Below are 17,538 nucleotides of genomic sequence, written 5' to 3' on the forward strand. Positions count from 1 at the left end.
GGACATGCTGGTAGGATGTTCAGGAGCAGAACAAGTGTATGTAAGTGCAGCAGTGTCCATAAAACCCATGTTGTTTTTGCTGGTGTGATGGGAGTGATTCCACAGGGAATGCAGGATCTGGTTTATGTGCACAGTGAGTTTGACTAAGACCTTTTCAATGCCCCCAGGAGTGGGGTGTGTGGTGTCCATGCAGGAGCTGGAGCTGTGTTTCTGGGTGTTCAGTGACTTCTCACACCCTTGGCTCTGTAGCTGTACCTGTGGCTCTGTTGTGGATCCCTGTGGCACAGTTACTGCCCACCACAACATCTGGCAATGTGTGGGACATCCTTGAGTGCAGCAGCCTAAATGCAGCTCTGGGCCTCTCTCCTCAGAGGATGCAGCAGATCCCTGTGTGTCACTGGTAGGGCCTTCCAGCCTCTCTGACTTCTGATGGTACTTGAGAGGCAAGAATTGTCACTTTGAGGTAGTGTTACCTGTTTCTGTTTAGCACTCTGTTAGGAGATTTTTAGGAAAAAGGAGGGTTTAAAATTCCAATCAGTTGTGTTTTTTTTTTTCTTTCTTTTTTTTCCCCTTTGTTTTAAAAGAGTGTTTTGGTTTTTGGGCAGTGGTCATGCTCTGCCTAAGCAGCATGGTCAGAGTTCAACCCAAAGAGCACATGGAATACACTGCAAAGGCCTTTGCTTTAGTTCATATTCCCAGATCCACGGAGGTGGAAGGGAATTGTCACAGTCTCGCAAGTCTCAATCTTTTATGAAGTAGTGAAGGTGAAATGCTTCTTTCATCATGATACCAAAGCTGTCCACCAGCAGTGAGAAGGGAGCTGGAAGCTTGTGTCTTCCAGTGACTGATGAGAGCATCCTTCTTCCTGTATTTCTTACTGATCTAGCAATCATTTGTGTGACAGGACTGTTACTCTGCCAGGAGTGAAGGAATATCTTCATTAATCAGAAGGATTAAGGACCATTCTGTGATTGTGCAGCAGCTCTGCTGTTGGACATATAGAATGTGAGATCAAAGGCTGCTGTGGGAGATCACTTTGACCAAGTTAGTAGGAAATTTAAGAAAGTAGGGTTGTGACTGATTTTTTGTTTGTTTGTTTTTAATTATTTTGGCATTTTATTCTTTACAGTTTAGATGTATATTCATACATTTGCTTCTGGCAATATTTATTCCTTTCCTGTGTTTGATGGTTTCTTTTATAAATTTGCAACCTCTGTCTGTGGCACAGTTACTGCAGGAGTTGCTTTCTGAACAAGACTTTGAATGCTTTAGGAGGAAGTCACTCCTGCTTGTGTATAAATTCATCAACATACATGCTTTTAAAAATATATTTGACTTTGTAATGGAAAGTCTCAAACGTTTCTTTTAGAAACTGTGTGAGAAGAGGCTGTTACAGTGCCTGAAGGAATTTAATAGTCTTGAATTTAGGAACACTTATTTCTTTTGAAACAGCACTTATTCCTAGGAACCATTTGAAACTATTTGCTTTCAAATGCTCCTACATATTAGTAAGTATGTGACCATCAACTGCCATTGTCCAACACAGGATTGTTTCCTTTAAAAGTTGAGTAAAATTAGAATTCTTTCTGATGCCTTGTGATATTGCCTGATGTCCACTGTTGGAATGAAAACGTGGATCTGTATATGATCCTCAAACAGACAGGCAAATTTGCTAATTTTTTTTAAACACATATTTTTAACCATTTGGGGAAGAGAGATTTGGTTTTATCCTAATCAGAGACTTGGCAATGATTTTCCTACTTTCCTGAGGCAAACATGCAGGAAACCTGGAGATGCTGAGGCCAGAAAAGAGCCTTGCTTGGCTGTGTTGGAAAGAGGCTGGTTTGTTCAGGAAGATGAAAGAACAGTCACTTGTCTGTGTTGTGCAGCACTGTCAATGTTATGCAAAAATGCAAAAGCTGGGGAACCTGTCAGTGGAAATTTCCATTTCCTTGATGCTCAAAGGGAGCCTATTCTGCAGGGAGACAGGGGTCAGGGGCATGGAGAGCACAGCACAGCAGAGGCTCCTGCTTAACCAGTTACTCAGCTAGTAACTAAAAACTGAACGTTTGATGTAATTTTGGCTTTGGCTAAACGATCTGTTCTCTCTAAAATTCACTCTTTGAATCTCATGTGACCTGCAGGGAGAGCTTAAGAAGTGGCAGCCAAGCTGTGTGCACGAGCTGGCCCTGCAGGATCAGCCAGTGCAATGAACTATTTGTGTGTAAGGGGAAAAAAAATCTTCCCAGAGATTTCTTACCATTGATTTTTTTTTTTTAATTTTTTTTTTTTATTTTTTTCTGAAGCACTCACTAGAACTCTGGTGGTGTATTTGATGTGAATGTAGAGAGCATTTCAGCCTAGAGCAGCCTCAAAAGCGAGGCCTAAACTGGGCGCAGCACAAAATCAGAGTTCCACTGGGCTGGTTGGGCTGGACTCAGTGCCAGGGAGGACACACAGGGACCCAGGTGTGTGGGTGGGAACACACAGATCAGTCCTGGTGTTTTGTGCTGCCTCAGAACCGATTTCATCATCTTTGCAGGGTTGTTTTTTGCTGTTGTTGCAGCAGTGAAACCTTGTGTGCAAGCACTGACACTTGAAGGAGTTGGCAGAGAATTCCCCGTGGTGCAGAATGACAAAGTGTCTCCTGCCAGCCTTGGCTCTGGAAGGTGGAATCACAAAACTGTAGTTCGTGGGCCTTCACAGGACAATCTTGATTTAGATTTTTATTTTTAATTTATTTTTTACCCTTCTGTTTTGAAAAAAACTACTTGCTTTTCTTTGGCTTGCTTGGCTGTTGAATGAAAAATTAAATAAGTCACCCTTGACCTCTCTGTTTACTGCTGTCAAAATAGCAATACCTATTGAGGACAAAAATGCATATTTTATAAATTTTAAAAAATTGCCAAAATTCATTTCCTCTGGATTACTGCTTGGGATTACTGTGCTTCAGTACAGGCTCCCACAGCTGGGTAAGCCTAAATAAATAAGGAAAAAAGGAGATGGGAATTCATACTCATACTGTTAATTTGTTTCTTTCTACCTAGGACTTATTTTTGTTCGAGGAACCATGTTTTAATTTTTAATTGAAGTGCAAAGTACTCAAAAACTGTTTAATAATATGATTTCAGAGCAAAATTGTGAGAGTTTGACCAGAAGTGATTGGTTTAGAGGACTGACTGGTGTGTTCGTGACCTTCAACCTGAAAACTTCATATAGAAGCAAGGGAGAAGTTCCCAAACCTTGCAAGTAAAGCAGTAAAAAAAAATATTAAAAATTCATAACCACACTCCCCCTTCCTTTCCCTGCCAACTGAAAAACAAACCACCAAACCCAAAAGGAACTGTTACTTTGGGCTCTCCTGTGGCAGATAACCTGGACACCTTTTGTGGCATAATCAGGCTGCTGAAATGTGCAGGCTTCTTTTCCAGATTACATTGATTTAGCTGCTTTAAACTCCATCTAAATGTACATTTTTGGATTTCAGAAGGCAAATGACAAAAGCAGCCACCAGTTTAAATGACATGTTTTTGTGTCTACAAGTTGCAATATGGCACTTTCTGCCTTTTAAATAGTGCCTCGTTGCTTATTTCACCACGAAATACAGAATACAAAGGCAGAGCATGCATTGCTCTTGAATATTTCTGAAAAGTTTGGGTTTGTGAAGCCATGGGGAGCTGTGGATAAAGGCAGGTGGGTATTACTGGAGCCTCTGAGCATCAGAGCCCCTTCCTGGTGAAGCACCAACCTGGAAGGCTGAGCAGAAGCTTTCAAAGCTGGGGTGCCTTGGGTTTCATAAGTTACCTAACGAGACTCTTCAGGTCTGTTAAATTCTTAGCACCAATTCCTCTTTTCCATCCTCATTGATCAGGAACCAAAGCTGCCCAGAGTCCTAAAAATGAAAGAACGTAGGATGGCCACAGACTCACAGAATGGAGTTTCCCCCCTTTACAGCAGAACAAAAGCATCCTGTTTTTTAGCATAAAACACTTACCTTGGCATCAGCCCATCTTTGTCCACAAGTGATGACCTCTCTCTGCCTTGTGCTCCTTCTGAGTGGGACAGACACCAGATATATGGCTGTGGATCCCCTCCTTTGGCCTGACAGGACCTTGGTGGCTGGACAGAATGACTCAGATGGGACTCGATGATCTCGAGCTCTCTTCCAACCTCGGTGATTGTGTGATTCTGGGACTTGCAAGTGAGTTGTTCCTTTGAGATCATTTGGGGCAGGAGAAAGAGAGCAGGAGCAGCCTGGAGTGGCTTTGATTCAGCTCCTGGGTCTGATTGTGTTGTGGCTGGCAGCTCTGCACAGTGTTCCATGGCACAGCACACTGTCTCATGAGGTTGCTGCAATTTCAGCAGAAATTCTTCTACCTCTGTGATGTGGTTTTACTTTGTCTATAAATATAATAGCAAGAACTTCAGCTACATCGTGGCCAGATTTGAAGCAGCTCATCTTTTTTCAATTAGTTTATTCTTCTTATTGTCACGATTGTTCATTTTCTCTTACGTGGAAAAAAAGCTGCATTATTTTAAGGAGTGTCCTTTACTTCTTGAATTCTTGCTGTAGTTTGTTTTCTTTTGTTTCTACTCTGACTTTGTCCAAAACCATTGTGGTTTTTTTTCCTTTTCTTATCTTTCTGCTCAAATTTTGGATTAAAAACCTCCCCTGACATTTGCATCTGTGATGTTCCCATTATATATATGTAGGACAGTGTTGCTGGTAAGTGTCATTGCTCCTCAAGCTCTAAACATTCTGATCTGTGGATATAAAAGATCATAGTGGTTTGAGCTTTTTAAGAAACCAGCCTTATTGTGCAAATGTGAATCAGTTGTTAATTGCATTAAAAAGGTTTGACCTTAATAGGAAAAATGGAGTTGCAGACATGAATAAATTGGAGCCTCAAGATCAGTTCTTTAGATTTGCATTGTTGAATTCTTTGCAAGGACAAACTTTATTCTTATGTAAAAAGTACCATCAAACACAATACCAGTGATGATAAGTTTCTAACGTACTTAGATCAAAGTACATTAGAAAAAGCATTTTGTATTCAGTATTTTATATATTTTATGTTCTGCAGTATCTCAGACTTCTTAAAGAAGCCTTCAGGTCAGTTTGTAGCCTGGAGATGGGTCACAATGTGTGTTGTGTTGTGGGGAGGCCTGGTCATCTTGCTCATGCTTTGGAAAGGTGATCAGGCCGACAGACTCAAAAAGTTAGAGGTCATCAGGGTTAATTAATAAACATATCTGAACTTATAAATCATGCAGCATTATGTGTCATCCACTTGGCCTTTAAATATGTTACTAAGGAAGTCCAAAATGTGGCACTGAAAAAACACAATCTGGATTAGAAGAAGTGAAAAGGTAGAATATTAAGCACGTCTTCAGCTGCTTGTTCTGTTGGTTTGCTCCCTTAAATTAAAACTCACTTCATTTTGAACATGACTGGTGCCTTAACTTTGCAGCTCTTAATTTTGTTGTGCTGTTAATTTTGTTGTGCTGTTTGATGTTATACTTTGAAAACAGCTTGTATTTTTTGATTATTTGAACACTGGATTCTTCCTTTAACATTCAAATACTTAACATTCACATATTTTCTTTTGAAATTGTGAGAAATTTTCTCTTCCTTTTGAATAACTTCTGTGGCTTTTCTCTGCACTCTGTCCAATTTTTCAACATTCTTTTAAAACTATGGATACTGGAGCAGGACTCAGCATTCCAGTGTCCCTTGCAAAGGGGAGATTACCACTGTACACTCCTCGTGTCCATCTGTCCAAAGGAGTGGACAAAGTGCTTTTTCTCCCCCTTTTTGGTCATGGCAACACATCTCAAGATGCTTGCCTACTGTAATTACTAAGTTCTGAGGTATTTTTTTCCTAGGATTTTATTCTGTAGGTCCTTCCTGCAGATGCCAAATGTACTTTGCTTGTAAAATATGCAGCTTGACTGAATTGAACTAATTAATTATTTTTAATTATCAAAGAGCATAGCTGCCCTCTCCTCAGTATTTAGTTTCAGAATTCTTGGTGACATGCATAGAGACTTGATGGAAACTTTGAATACTGTTGAGCCTGGATCTATTGTGTATAGTGAGACTTTCCCTCTAGTGGAAAAAGGGTTTGTGAGATGAGAACCACAGCCCTTGTTGGCAGCTGCAGGAGCACAGTTAGAGCCATCAACTCAGAGCTGGAGAGGGGATACTTGGAGAAACTGTGAAATGACATTTGTTTTCTAATGCTTTTGTTTATTTAAAGGTTTTGTCTCTGCAAACAAGAAGTTATATAATTAAAAGTGCAATAACCAGTTGATAGGATTCTAATTTGATTTGATGTCTTCAGTGCTAGATAACATCTGTCTCAGTAAGCTTGAGCAGGGATAAAAGGTTGGTTGGAGTTTCTGAGACCCTCAGTTTGCTTTTGTTTCTTTACTGTTTGATAAGACAGGCTGGGTCTTGCTGGGCTCATGACATCTGGACATGTGAGTTGGAATAGCAATGAGCAGGGATTCCTCTCTGATTCCTTGGGAAAGTCCCCCTTTTAGTGAGGATCAGGCCCCAGTGATGCCTCACACAGTCCTCAGGTACATTGAATTTTGATAACCAACTGTTGCTGAGCCAGTACCCTCAAACAGATGGTTTTCTTTGTGAATAACACAGCACCAGGAACTTGCAGTTTTTGCACTTACTTTCTAAAGCATTGTCTGATCATGGCTGGAAAAACGGGTGTTTTGGGAGTGGCTGGTTGACACTGGGCTTTTCCAAGTCTTTGTGCCATGTAACTGGAACACAGCCATGGGATTCATACCCAGGGAGTAAGCTTAGATTTATGTCTTCAGTCTTCTAGCCTGACTTCTAAAATGATTAAAAAACCCACAAGTAAGTGAAGGAGCAGGATCAGGAAGCGAGCCTGCCTTGCATGTGTGAGAAGGGAGTCAAGTAGAACAATTTGTCTTTGGATTGTAATTAATGTGATTTGTTTCATTTTATGGTGGGAATTGGCATGTTCAGTGTGGTTTTGTTGTGTGTTTGGGTTTTTTCTTTAACCCAGGCCTGTAAGTTGCCCAGCAATCTTGTGTACAGGTTCTCTTTCCATCCCTTTTGACTCTGATAATATTCACTTCTCCCTGATTTCATGTTCCTCCAGGATGTTTGTGCTGAACTGCCATTTCTTGGTTCCTCCACCCTGACCTCACCTGTTATTCCATTCCCATGGTAATCTTGTGTTGTGGTTTGGGAGTGGTATTCCCAGTTTAATGGCAGTGTGCAGATAGTGCAGTGTCCATCCAGACCAAATGTTTTAAAATTGAGAAAGATGCCCTGAGTAACACACTGAACATTCCCTAATGGATCTCCACTGTGTTTCTGCTATTATCTTAAACCCTTGAATTTTTTTTCTCAAATCTGATCAGGTAAGACTTGTATGGTATAATTATTATCGTTCTAAGAGCTGCCATTCAGAATTCTTCCTTCTGTTAATGAGCCTGTTCTATGTAAGGCATGGTGGCATAATCACCTGAGCACCAGTGACATGTGCAGCATGTGGATCACTGAATTGTGTGTAGCAAGTTGTTTTTCTCTGCTTGGAGCAAAACAAGAGTTTTCTGAATGTGTTGCTGTGCATATGTTCTAAAGTGTCTGCTTGAAACATCAGTTTTAGGCAGTGAATAGGTAAAGATCTGGGTATTCTTACAATGCAGGCAGCTGTTACTCATAGAAATGGCACAGGATGTGCAGGTTTGTACAGTGAAGGGCTAAAAAATTTGTAGAAAAGCCCCTGAGTGCTGATGTGAGAGAGAACAAGGGGTTCCTGGAGTGCTCAGGCATTCAGGTTACTTCAGTGCCAGCTGAGGTAGAACAGCTTTAGTCATTCTTTATGCTGCCAGTCCTTTAGTATGAACCCAGCAGAGATGGAATGATGTGTGCAGAGGCTGCCCTGCTGCTTCATGTCACAGCCCAGTGCACACTGATCCTGGGCAGTAATCTTGGCCTTCTTTTGTGCAAGTGATCAACTCCATAGAAGGTGGGGAGGTATTGCTCTAGTTCTTGTTCTACCCTTCTGTGTTGTCACTTCTAATAAAAGGAAGCAAAGAATCATCATTTAGTAATGCTAATGAATTTATTTTTTTAGGATCTGGTCAACACTGGACTCAGCACTTTCTTCTTTTTCATTGCCTCTGTAGTACTTGCTGCTTTAAACCATAAAACTGGAGCAGAAATTGCTGCTGTGGTAAGAATTTGAACTTCTTTATATTTAATTCTTATATCAAAACTAAAGCTTAACTTTTACTCATTAGTTGAATACACCTGTTGCCTTTGCCATCACGATTTAATTTTAGAGTTTGCTATAAAATAATTCTTATTTTAAGAGTATTAACATCCTTCGAGCTGTTTGTCTTAAGGCTTGAGGAAAGAACAAACAGAAAAATGGCTTGCAGAGAACACTTTACAGTTGAACTGGCCTTGCTTCTTTCTCTGTAGCCAGCTTAGATGATCCTGCTCTGTTTTACAAGCCTATGGAAAAGATAGACCCAAAAATTCAGAAGAAATTGCAGCTGTTTACACATAGTTTGCTGAGTATTTGCTCACTACAGATGATTTTTTGTTTTGTGGAGTGAGTATAGAAACCCTTCAAGGTTTTAAATCTACAGGAGTCAGTTCAAGCAAGTTAATTTTGTGCTTGAGTTGGCAAGCTTTTTAATTTTCTTTTCAAACCTGGTTTTGAAAATCATACATCAGTTCTGCAGAAGCATAAAGGAAGAACTGCAGAGTAGCTCCTTCTCCAGGGCCAGTGGCCTGGACTGGTCACCTCCTGTCATTCCCTCACTGTTGTGCACCCTCAGGAATGAGCTGTTGGATGAAGAGCTGCTTCCTTTACAAGAGGGTCTTCCTCCAGGATTTAATTGTCATGTTGGTAGTCAGGGAACTTTGTTTCCTGGGATCCTTGATCTTAGTCACTTTGGCAGATTCTCTAGTTCACTGAAGAAGAAAAGCATCAATTTTGCAGACTGTGATGATTTGTCAGTGCAAATAATGCAGAAAACTAAACTTCTGAGGACTTTGTTGGGAAACTGCTTTTCTTCTTGTTCTCAAAAACCGTCTTTGACAACTCTTTGTCCTTGCTGTAGGTGTTTGGTTTCCTGGCAATGGCAGTGTATGCTGTGAACACATTCCTGGCTGTTAGGAAGTGGCGAGTGAGCAGGCAGCAGAGCAACCGACAGACCAGCGACTACATCCGCGCTCGGACAGAGTCCAGGGAGGTCGTTCATCGCCCGGAGATCCAGCGCCTGGACGCGTGACAGACCTTCCAGGGGGACTGCAAAGGGAAAACAAGTGCTTGACTCCCTCATGGAATAAGGGTTTTTTCTTTATTTACGGAGGAAAAGGAAGATCAGAGGGTGGCAGAGGATGCCCAGCCCTGTGTGTGTGCCGTCGAGGCAGGAGCTGTTGGCTGGAGGCAGGAAATGGTCATTCAAAAGGAAGATCCATTCAAGATCTCTACATATGTATATGCATATATTATATAGCTTATATAATATATTTTATATATATGTTTTGAAGTATGTTACTATTCTGGATTGACTGCACAGTGGTTTCCTTCCCTCTCTGGAGATCCGTGTTCTTCATCTGCCGCAAACACTCGGGACCAGCACCCCCAGCACGCCTGGCATGGCTCACACGGGAGAGGAACCCACCAGAAGTGATTTCATACCCCCAGGAGGAGGTGAGGGGCAAACAGCAATAACTTCAGCCACGTCCCCTGTCCAACAGACTGTGTCTGTCCATCCCCACAGAGCCCCATCCACAGGAGCTCCCGTGGCACACTCGGCTGGAGGAGCTGGAAAGCATTCCCAGTGTTTGGGGTGGTTCCCGTGCCCCCTGCAGTTCCTGTGTGCCCCTGGCCAGCTCTGAACTCGTGTGCAGTTGCTGGGGGTCCTTGGGATGCACCAGTGCAAAGAGGTGGTTCTGTGCTAATGGTGGGATATGTTCTATTTGTCATTCCAAAATGGGAGACAGGTGGAGAAAAGGGGTTTGAGGGACACAGTAGAGAATGAAAGGGTTGTCATCCAATAGACTTAATTCCAACTATGGCTTTCTTTTTTTTTTTCCCTTTTTTTTTTTTTTTTAAGGTTCAACATTTCTAGAAGTTCTTGCTAGAACTTGCTTTCTTTCCAAGCCCAGGGTAAGCAAGAACTAGCAAAAAATTATGTGCTTATAAAGTGTTTCTAAGGTTGCAAAGTTGTGATTCATGTAGGAGAAATATTTCTTTTTGGAAGGATGGTGGTTCTAAAATTAAAACCATTGGTGGTAGGTAAACCTGATTTAATTTTTTTTTGAAGTAGATGTTTCTGCAGATTTTTCCCCCAAATGTTTCTTTGGAAAATGAATTTAGCTAATTGGAAGATAATATGGTTGTATTGATTTGTTTAGAAATAGTTTTACCTAACTGAAATTTTCTTATTTTGATTGTACTTCCAGTGAATGAATTACATTTTTCTTTACTTAAACCTCAAATTCTGTTCCTAATAATACCGTAATATTATTAGGAAGATGTCTCTTGATATTTTTCTGTTTCTTCGCTTGGTGTTTTTGTCTGTGTAATTCATTATTTGGCATTTGCCTGCCTGCATGTCACATGAAGACATTGTGGGGGAGGAGATGTCTGGAGCTGAATTCCTTTCTGGTGTGAGGAATATGGAAATCCATGGGATTAGTGGGACTGAGTGACTGTCTGCCATGTATGCCTGAATCTGTGTTCTGATGTAGCTGTACTCTGCAGGGGGTGACTGCAGGTACCTGGAGCCTTAAGAAATAGGTTGTGTTTTAACCATGAAAACCAGGTTACACCAACCAGGAGATCAGTAGAAGTGCCTGGGATTTTTAATGCTGGAGGGAACTGGGGTAGGGACAGGTGTGACCCTAATTCTGCAGTGTTCAAGCTGAGAGCAGAGATTTATCTTGATGTGTGGGGAAAAAGGTGACAAAGGTGATGGTTGTGAATTTTCAGTGCACTGACATCTGCAGTGCATTTCACTTGGGTGGCTAAGATGGAGATTAAAATTCAGAGTTACTGATGGTTTTAAAGAAAATTTGCATTTTCTTAGTGAGCAGTGGTTTATCAGTTCTGTAGTAACATTTTATTGTGCTTCGTTGGAAGTTAATGCCAAAGGGGTCAGTTTAAAAGAAGATTGAATCCTCTAAGCCTGGTGCTGGGTTTAGAACAGAGGCATTTTATTGTGGGGGTCTCACCAGGGTTGCTGTGCATTCCTTGAGCAGGAAATGACAGTTCCGTGTTCAGTGGTAAGAGTTTGTTATTGCCAGTGGAGTTGTTCCAGCCCTGTGTTTGTCAGCACTGCCTGGCACAGTTTGCAGGGAGGGTTTGGAGATACTTTTGTAGAGAGTTTGTGTGTAGAGATTTGGTCAGTTTTTAATAACTGGCAGTAAAAACCCTAAAAGAACCTTTTTAAAAGTAGAACAAGCATACCTGGACTGGATTTGTAAACTGGCATTAAAGCAGTTTGTATAAAGACTGTAAAAAAACCCAAACAAAACCAAAAAAACCCAACCCAAAACATCCCCCACCAAAACCAAAAGTGAACCAAACCCACCTACTAAATACAAAATATCGTTCTCCAGAAAATCCATGTGTTTGGAGTGGAACTGCCACCTGAAATCAAGGAACACAAGTTGGGGGATGTGTGGCAAAGGCTTTTTGTCCCTTGGCAGGCTGATGGCAGTGATGGGATGGAGGATTCCTGGGTCCTCCCCTGTGCTCCCTGGGCTGATCCTGGTTGTGGCAGAGCTGTGGGAGGCCTTGTCCCTCTATAAATTTAGGAATTTGGTGTCTTTCAGATCCCTGCACCTTTCCTTGCCTAGAAAAGGGATGACTTCACTGAGTTTTCCTTGGAGTGAGGTCACAGTTACCTTTTAGCTGCAGTGACAAGTGCAGGAGTGGTACAGTTACACTTCCAATAAAGTGTAATCCTTGGGCACCTATTATAATATACTGGAATGGCTTTGAGGGCTTTTACATGTTTTCTTCAGCTGAAAATGCCATTATTTCCTTCATGACTTGAGCTTAGCAGAGCATTAATTTTAAAATTACTGATTCACTTTGTAAAACAAAAGCAACTGTAAATTTGTAATTTCCTTATATTTGGGACCAAAGATGATTTTAGTATTGTACGGAATATACTTTCTAAAAGATCTTAAGCACTTATTACTCTGCAGAGATGTTATTTACTATTTGGATTATATAGAAGGGAAATAAAGTAGCTGTGAGAGACAACTAAATTTGAAATATTAGGATAATTTGATGTATACATGGTTCATTCCTCCCTGACTTAATTTTACACAGAGGTACTATTTTAAGACTGTTGTACAAACTGCAGTCATCACAAAAAATCTTATAAGAAGAAAATAGGATAGAAAGTTTTAATTTTTTTTTTTGAAACTTGTTTAGAAAAGTGACATTAAATCACTTCTCTCAGCCAGTTAGTCTTGCTTGTAATTGCTAGCACAGAGGGATAGATTTTTTTAATCCTTAAAAGTGCTGTTTAGCTCTGTAAAGGGACTCAAAACCCACTGTAAATAGAACTAAATCAGAGCTAAACAGTTGAACCTTGTAGGAACGGGATGCTTGAAACTGTAACAGTTCAGATCAGTCCTCTTTGGTCCAACCCAGCCCTCAGACAGGGAATCTCTGTATTTCTGGGTGTAGAACTGACTGGGAATTTTACCACCTATGCACAGATATTGGAATATTAAACAGTAGGATCTGACTGGAGCAAGGGCATAGGAATGGTTGTACAGCATTGTAGGAATCTGTGTTTTCCTACTCTGTGTTCAGCTCAGCTCTGTCAGGCTCAGCTTGTGTGTCACAGGTCCTTGTGCTGTGCAAAGGCCACAGCAGGAATTCCTGAACCACAGGCAGGAGCTGAGGGAAGAGTCTCAGTGAAGTTCATTCCTTCCTGCTGTCCCCGTGTTCCCTGGATTTGTACGTTTGTGCCTCATGGATCCAATGCTTTCATAACAATTCCAGTTCAGCCTTGTCGTTGCTCTGGGCAGGCTCTGTGTCAGGAGGAGCAGCACTCAGTGCCCCCATCCCTGTAACTATGGTGCTCTTTCCTTTCCTGCTGCTCTGTGAGGCTGGCTGTGCTGGGGAAGTGTTCTCCATTCCCTTGGGATTGTGGAAGGGAGCTAATGTTCTCCATGTGTTTGGGATTTCTGGTAGAAACCACACACTTACAGGTTGAGAGGATTAGAGATTCTCTCTGCCTTTTTTGGGAGTCAGGGTCCCAGCTCCAGAGCTCCCGTGTCTGTATTTCATCGTGGGCTCTGTGTTGGGAAGCACAACAGCAGCAGTGCTCTGTGCCTTGGCAGCAGCTCCTCATCCTTCACCTGTAAGATGCCTCTTCCAAAGCATTTCAGTGAAAGGATCAGTGTGTGGTGCTGCTTCCCAGGCTCTGTCCCCTGTGTTGCCCTGTGCATCTCAGAGTTGCTCCATCTGTCTGTGTTTTGTTGTTGATTCTACAAAGAGGAAGGGAAAGTTTCCACTCTTCCCTAAGATAATAGTTTAGTTTTCTTTCTCTCATGACTGTTGTCCCTTCCTAACCTGGGGGTTCTTGCCATGCTGTGCATCCCAGCAGCAGAACTGATGAGCTCCAGGCTGCACTGGGACTGTTAGGAGGGAATGAACCACTAGTTTTTCATGAACTTTAATGTCCCTACATGAATTTGGTATTTGTCACCTCTGTGCTATTTAGGGCATGTGCAGGCACAGCAAATGCTTAACCTAATATGTGGTTTTATTATGCAACCTTTTCCCCCTCTTCCTTAGTCTTGTTTTATGTCTGTTGTTTTCTTGTCTCATGGGAACTTTGTAAACATTTCTTCTTGTTTTCTTTTGTGAGGAAAAACCCTCACCAAAAATCTAAAATAAGGAAGTTTTTAGGGCATAATTAAAAACCAAACCCAAACTTAATAGCAATTCAGATAGTGCAGAAAATAATATCCTCTGTCCTGCTCAGCTGAGACACTGAACAGCTTTGTGCATGAAAGAGTATAAAGAACAGTTTTTGTGCTGGAAGCTCTGGAGCCAAACATCCTCAGCAGGTATTTAGGGTAAATGAAAAGGTAGGGACAATCTGATTGTAAATATGAGATATGAGAAGGACTCTTAGCAATCCAGTCCTTTCAAAGTGATATTTGAACAATAAAAATCCCCAACAGCAGAAGGAAAGATACTTCTGCAATTCCTAAAGGAGAGGCAGACCTTGGATCAGAGGTGTTTTTTCAGGAGGGCTCTGTCTGTGCAGACAGAGGTGGATTTTAATTTAAAAATGGTACTGAAATCAGTACAAAAATCAGAGGGATGACTGAAAGTACTTTGTAGAAATGATGCCATATTCCTCTCTGTATTTTTAGTTAAAATGAATTTATACAAATACTCAGGAAATCTGAGTTTTTTCCTGGTATATCATTTTCCTTCTTAGCAACTTGGCCACCTTAATAGATCTGTTTGACCAAGTCAGAGTGGTGCTGCCAACCTGAAAGGGTTTCCTTGTTTTGGTTCTTTTTTTGTGTGTTGTCTTTTTTAAATCTGTCTATAATTTAACCATTGTATGGTAAAAATAATCTTTAAAAAATCTGCTTACACTGTGATTTCTGATAGCCTTTAATCAACACAATCTCATTTTCTTTTGGGATATGCAGGTTTCAAAAGTGTTCTTATATATGCCCAGAAATGAAAGTTGTCTATTTATCATAGGAATGTGATTAGGTAAATCCAGAATCCCAGTACAGCTCTTTCATATGTGCTGGATAGACGAGTTAGTTAAATTGCCTTTTAATCTCTATGGGTTAATAAATATTTTTTTATAACTAGCCACAGATAGTCCTTTTTAAATTATACTTGGCAAACAGAAGATATTTAATTTTATATACAATATACATAGTTACCATGATTGACATATTTATAACATAGAGCTTTGTGTTTACAATGAAGGTTTTGTTGTTTTTTTTTTTTACCCATGGACTTCATGGGTAAAAACTTTAAAAAGCCAGTTAGCACATATGGGAGGATATGGAAACTATTTCGTGGATTCAGGATGAGGACATAGGAGCATTTCAAAAAGCAGGGGCCAGATTGTAGTAACAGAGTATGTGGGGGGTTTCTTATTTTTTGGTTGGGGCTGGTCCCTACAGCTGTTTTAATAACATCTGGATGTGAGTAACAGAATGGAATATGACCACCTGCCTCTTCTGACTGTCCCAGGCTATTGTGTGGAGTACAGGAAATTTCAGGGTATTGTATTGTTTTGGACAAATGTCTCAATAGACATATTTAATTAAAACCTTCATGTGTTTAAAGGAAAACACCCTCTCTGAACTAGGCTGATTTACCACTTTTGGTAACCTTTTCATCCCAAAAGTAGTACTGTCTAAATACTTTTAGTAATGTTACATCTGTCCTGATGTCTACCGGTTTAAGTGGTTCTGGCACCCTTTATTACAACAATTGCTACCTTCATTTTTCTACTGTTTATACTTTAATCTTGAATGTTTACTGGTTTCTACTTGTTGGATATTGTGGAGGGAGAGTGTATCTTAGCACTACAGATCATCCAGCTTTAACTCATTCATCACAGTTCTGGAGTAAGGAAATATTTTGATTTATATATTGTGGCCAATCGATTGCATTTTAAAATGATTTCTGTACACAGCATTTATGACATAACAAATGACATAACAAATGACTTAGCTGATCATTACATCTGTCTAGACTTACTCTCTTCTGTGTTAGTGTCATTTTGAAACTATTTGTATATGTTGAAGTTTGTAAGGGTTCAGGAACCCACAATAAAATAGTAAAGTATGTATTTATTTCTCATTATAACGCTCGATTTTGATTTGAAAGCTGACACTTTGTACGTCTTTTCACGGAATTGTAAACAAATACCGAAAAACTGCTTCACCTGGGGTGCCTTCCATGTGTGGTGTAAACACTTGTCACTCACAGAAATAGAGATGTAAATTTATCAAACCAGTCAGCACTATTTTTGTAACGTGAGTCCCTGATGCATCTCTGCCTTCCCTGTGCTTTGTTCCCACCACCCCCAGTCTGTGGCTGCTGCTCCTTCCTTCCCTGTGGGCACTCCCAGGGAATCTGATCCCGGGGTGTCCCTTTGCCCTGCCCTGCCCTCAGCTGCACTGGGGATGGAGATCAAGCAGGTGGCTGCTGGAGGTGGAAGGTGCTCCAAATTGTCCTTGAGACCTGGGAGAGATGCTCAGTGTGGGAAATCTCCGTCCCTGGGACTGATTGTGGGTCCTCTGCAGGAACACTGCAGGCCCAGCCTAAACATTCTCCTTCTGGCTAACAAGTCATGGTTTATGGCACCTGCGGAGCATCCAGGCCTGACCAAAAGGTTATGCCAGGGCTGTAGGTGCTGTCCTGACAGATCTGTAGTTGCAAACAGCTCAGAAGGATTAGTTGAGATAGCAGGTTCCACTTTCTGGCCTGAGCAAAGGGGATGCAGTTTTCCTGTTCCCATGTGAGCACAATGTGCTGTGTAACACCCTTGGTGCTTTGCTGTGGCAGTAAAACCTGTCCTGTGGAGTCCCAGCAGCTCTCACTGCACACTCTGGGTGCATGTGCAGCACTGCCTGGTGTCTGGCCCTGGCCAGGTCCCCTTGGCCTCGGGGGCAGCAGCTCAGGGGTCCCTTTCTCACCAAGTCCTGAGGGAGGACTTCAGGATATCACAGGTTAGCACATGTTCACACAGGGACAATTTACAGCCCTGGGGGATTTCCCACTGTTTTGGTGAGTTCTGGAAGGTTCTCCAGGAGCACTTGGCCAGCTGGTGAAGCAGCTGTTTGCCACAGTGGTGCCTCCAGCTGTGCCCACTGTGCCCAGTGGAAGTGCAGCATCTTCCAGCTCTGTGTGTGAAAGTTGTTCTCTCGATGCTTGACCAATCTCAATACAGGAAAACAGAACCTCCACCTTATTCCTACACTAGTAACAATTTTTCAGTCTGTTGGTGTTTCTTCTATTGGTGTCTGCTAATGAAAAACACGAGCTGGAGAATTGTAATGTCTTGCAATACAGAAAGCAGTCCTGTTTTTAAAATCCATTCTGTTATAGCATAATTTAAATGGTGTATTTATCACTTTTAAATGTCATTTTGGTTTCCCAGTCTTTTGTATATGGGCACAATACTTTTTGTAAATTCTTTTTTTTTTTCAGCTGTCTTTCTGTCTTTTGTTTCTGGTCTTGGAAGATTTGGGTTTTCATGGTACTCTTCTGATCATTCTTCATAGTGGTAAAAGTCTGTATTTTTGTATGTAGGGAAAATGGTAGTTTTCTAACACTTAGCCCAATCAATATAGTATGGAATCATTTGTGAAGGACTTCCTGTTTAATAAATGGACATATTAAAGTACTAAAGCATTGTCTGCATCTGTAAAGGTGTGCTGGGCTGGCCTAGGCTGGGCTGGGCTGGGCTGAAGGTTCTTTTCTTCCCAGTGGCTGGTGTGGG

At 41.3% G+C, this 17,538-nt stretch overlaps 1 protein-coding gene across 1 annotated transcript in view; it reads left to right on the forward strand.

Annotated features, from left to right (window-relative positions):
• CMTM4 (CKLF like MARVEL transmembrane domain containing 4) overlaps window positions 1–17,447 on the forward strand; it is a gene marked incomplete at its 5' end in the record, with an annotated part of 36,770 nt that extends 19,323 nt beyond the window's left edge. The window contains 2 exons of the mRNA XM_027665154.1: window positions 8,133–8,231; window positions 9,130–17,447. Coding sequence (XP_027520955.1) covers window positions 8,133–8,231; window positions 9,130–9,300 — 270 coding nt within the window. The remainder of the gene's footprint in view (window positions 1–8,132; window positions 8,232–9,129) is intronic.
• Window positions 17,448–17,538: the final 91 nt, after the last annotated feature.

The sequence above is a fragment of the Corapipo altera genome, unplaced genomic scaffold (assembly GCF_003945725.1).
Source record: "Corapipo altera isolate COAL_440 unplaced genomic scaffold, ASM394572v1 141, whole genome shotgun sequence".
In the NCBI taxonomy this organism is placed as follows: Eukaryota; Metazoa; Chordata; class Aves; order Passeriformes; family Pipridae; genus Corapipo; species Corapipo altera.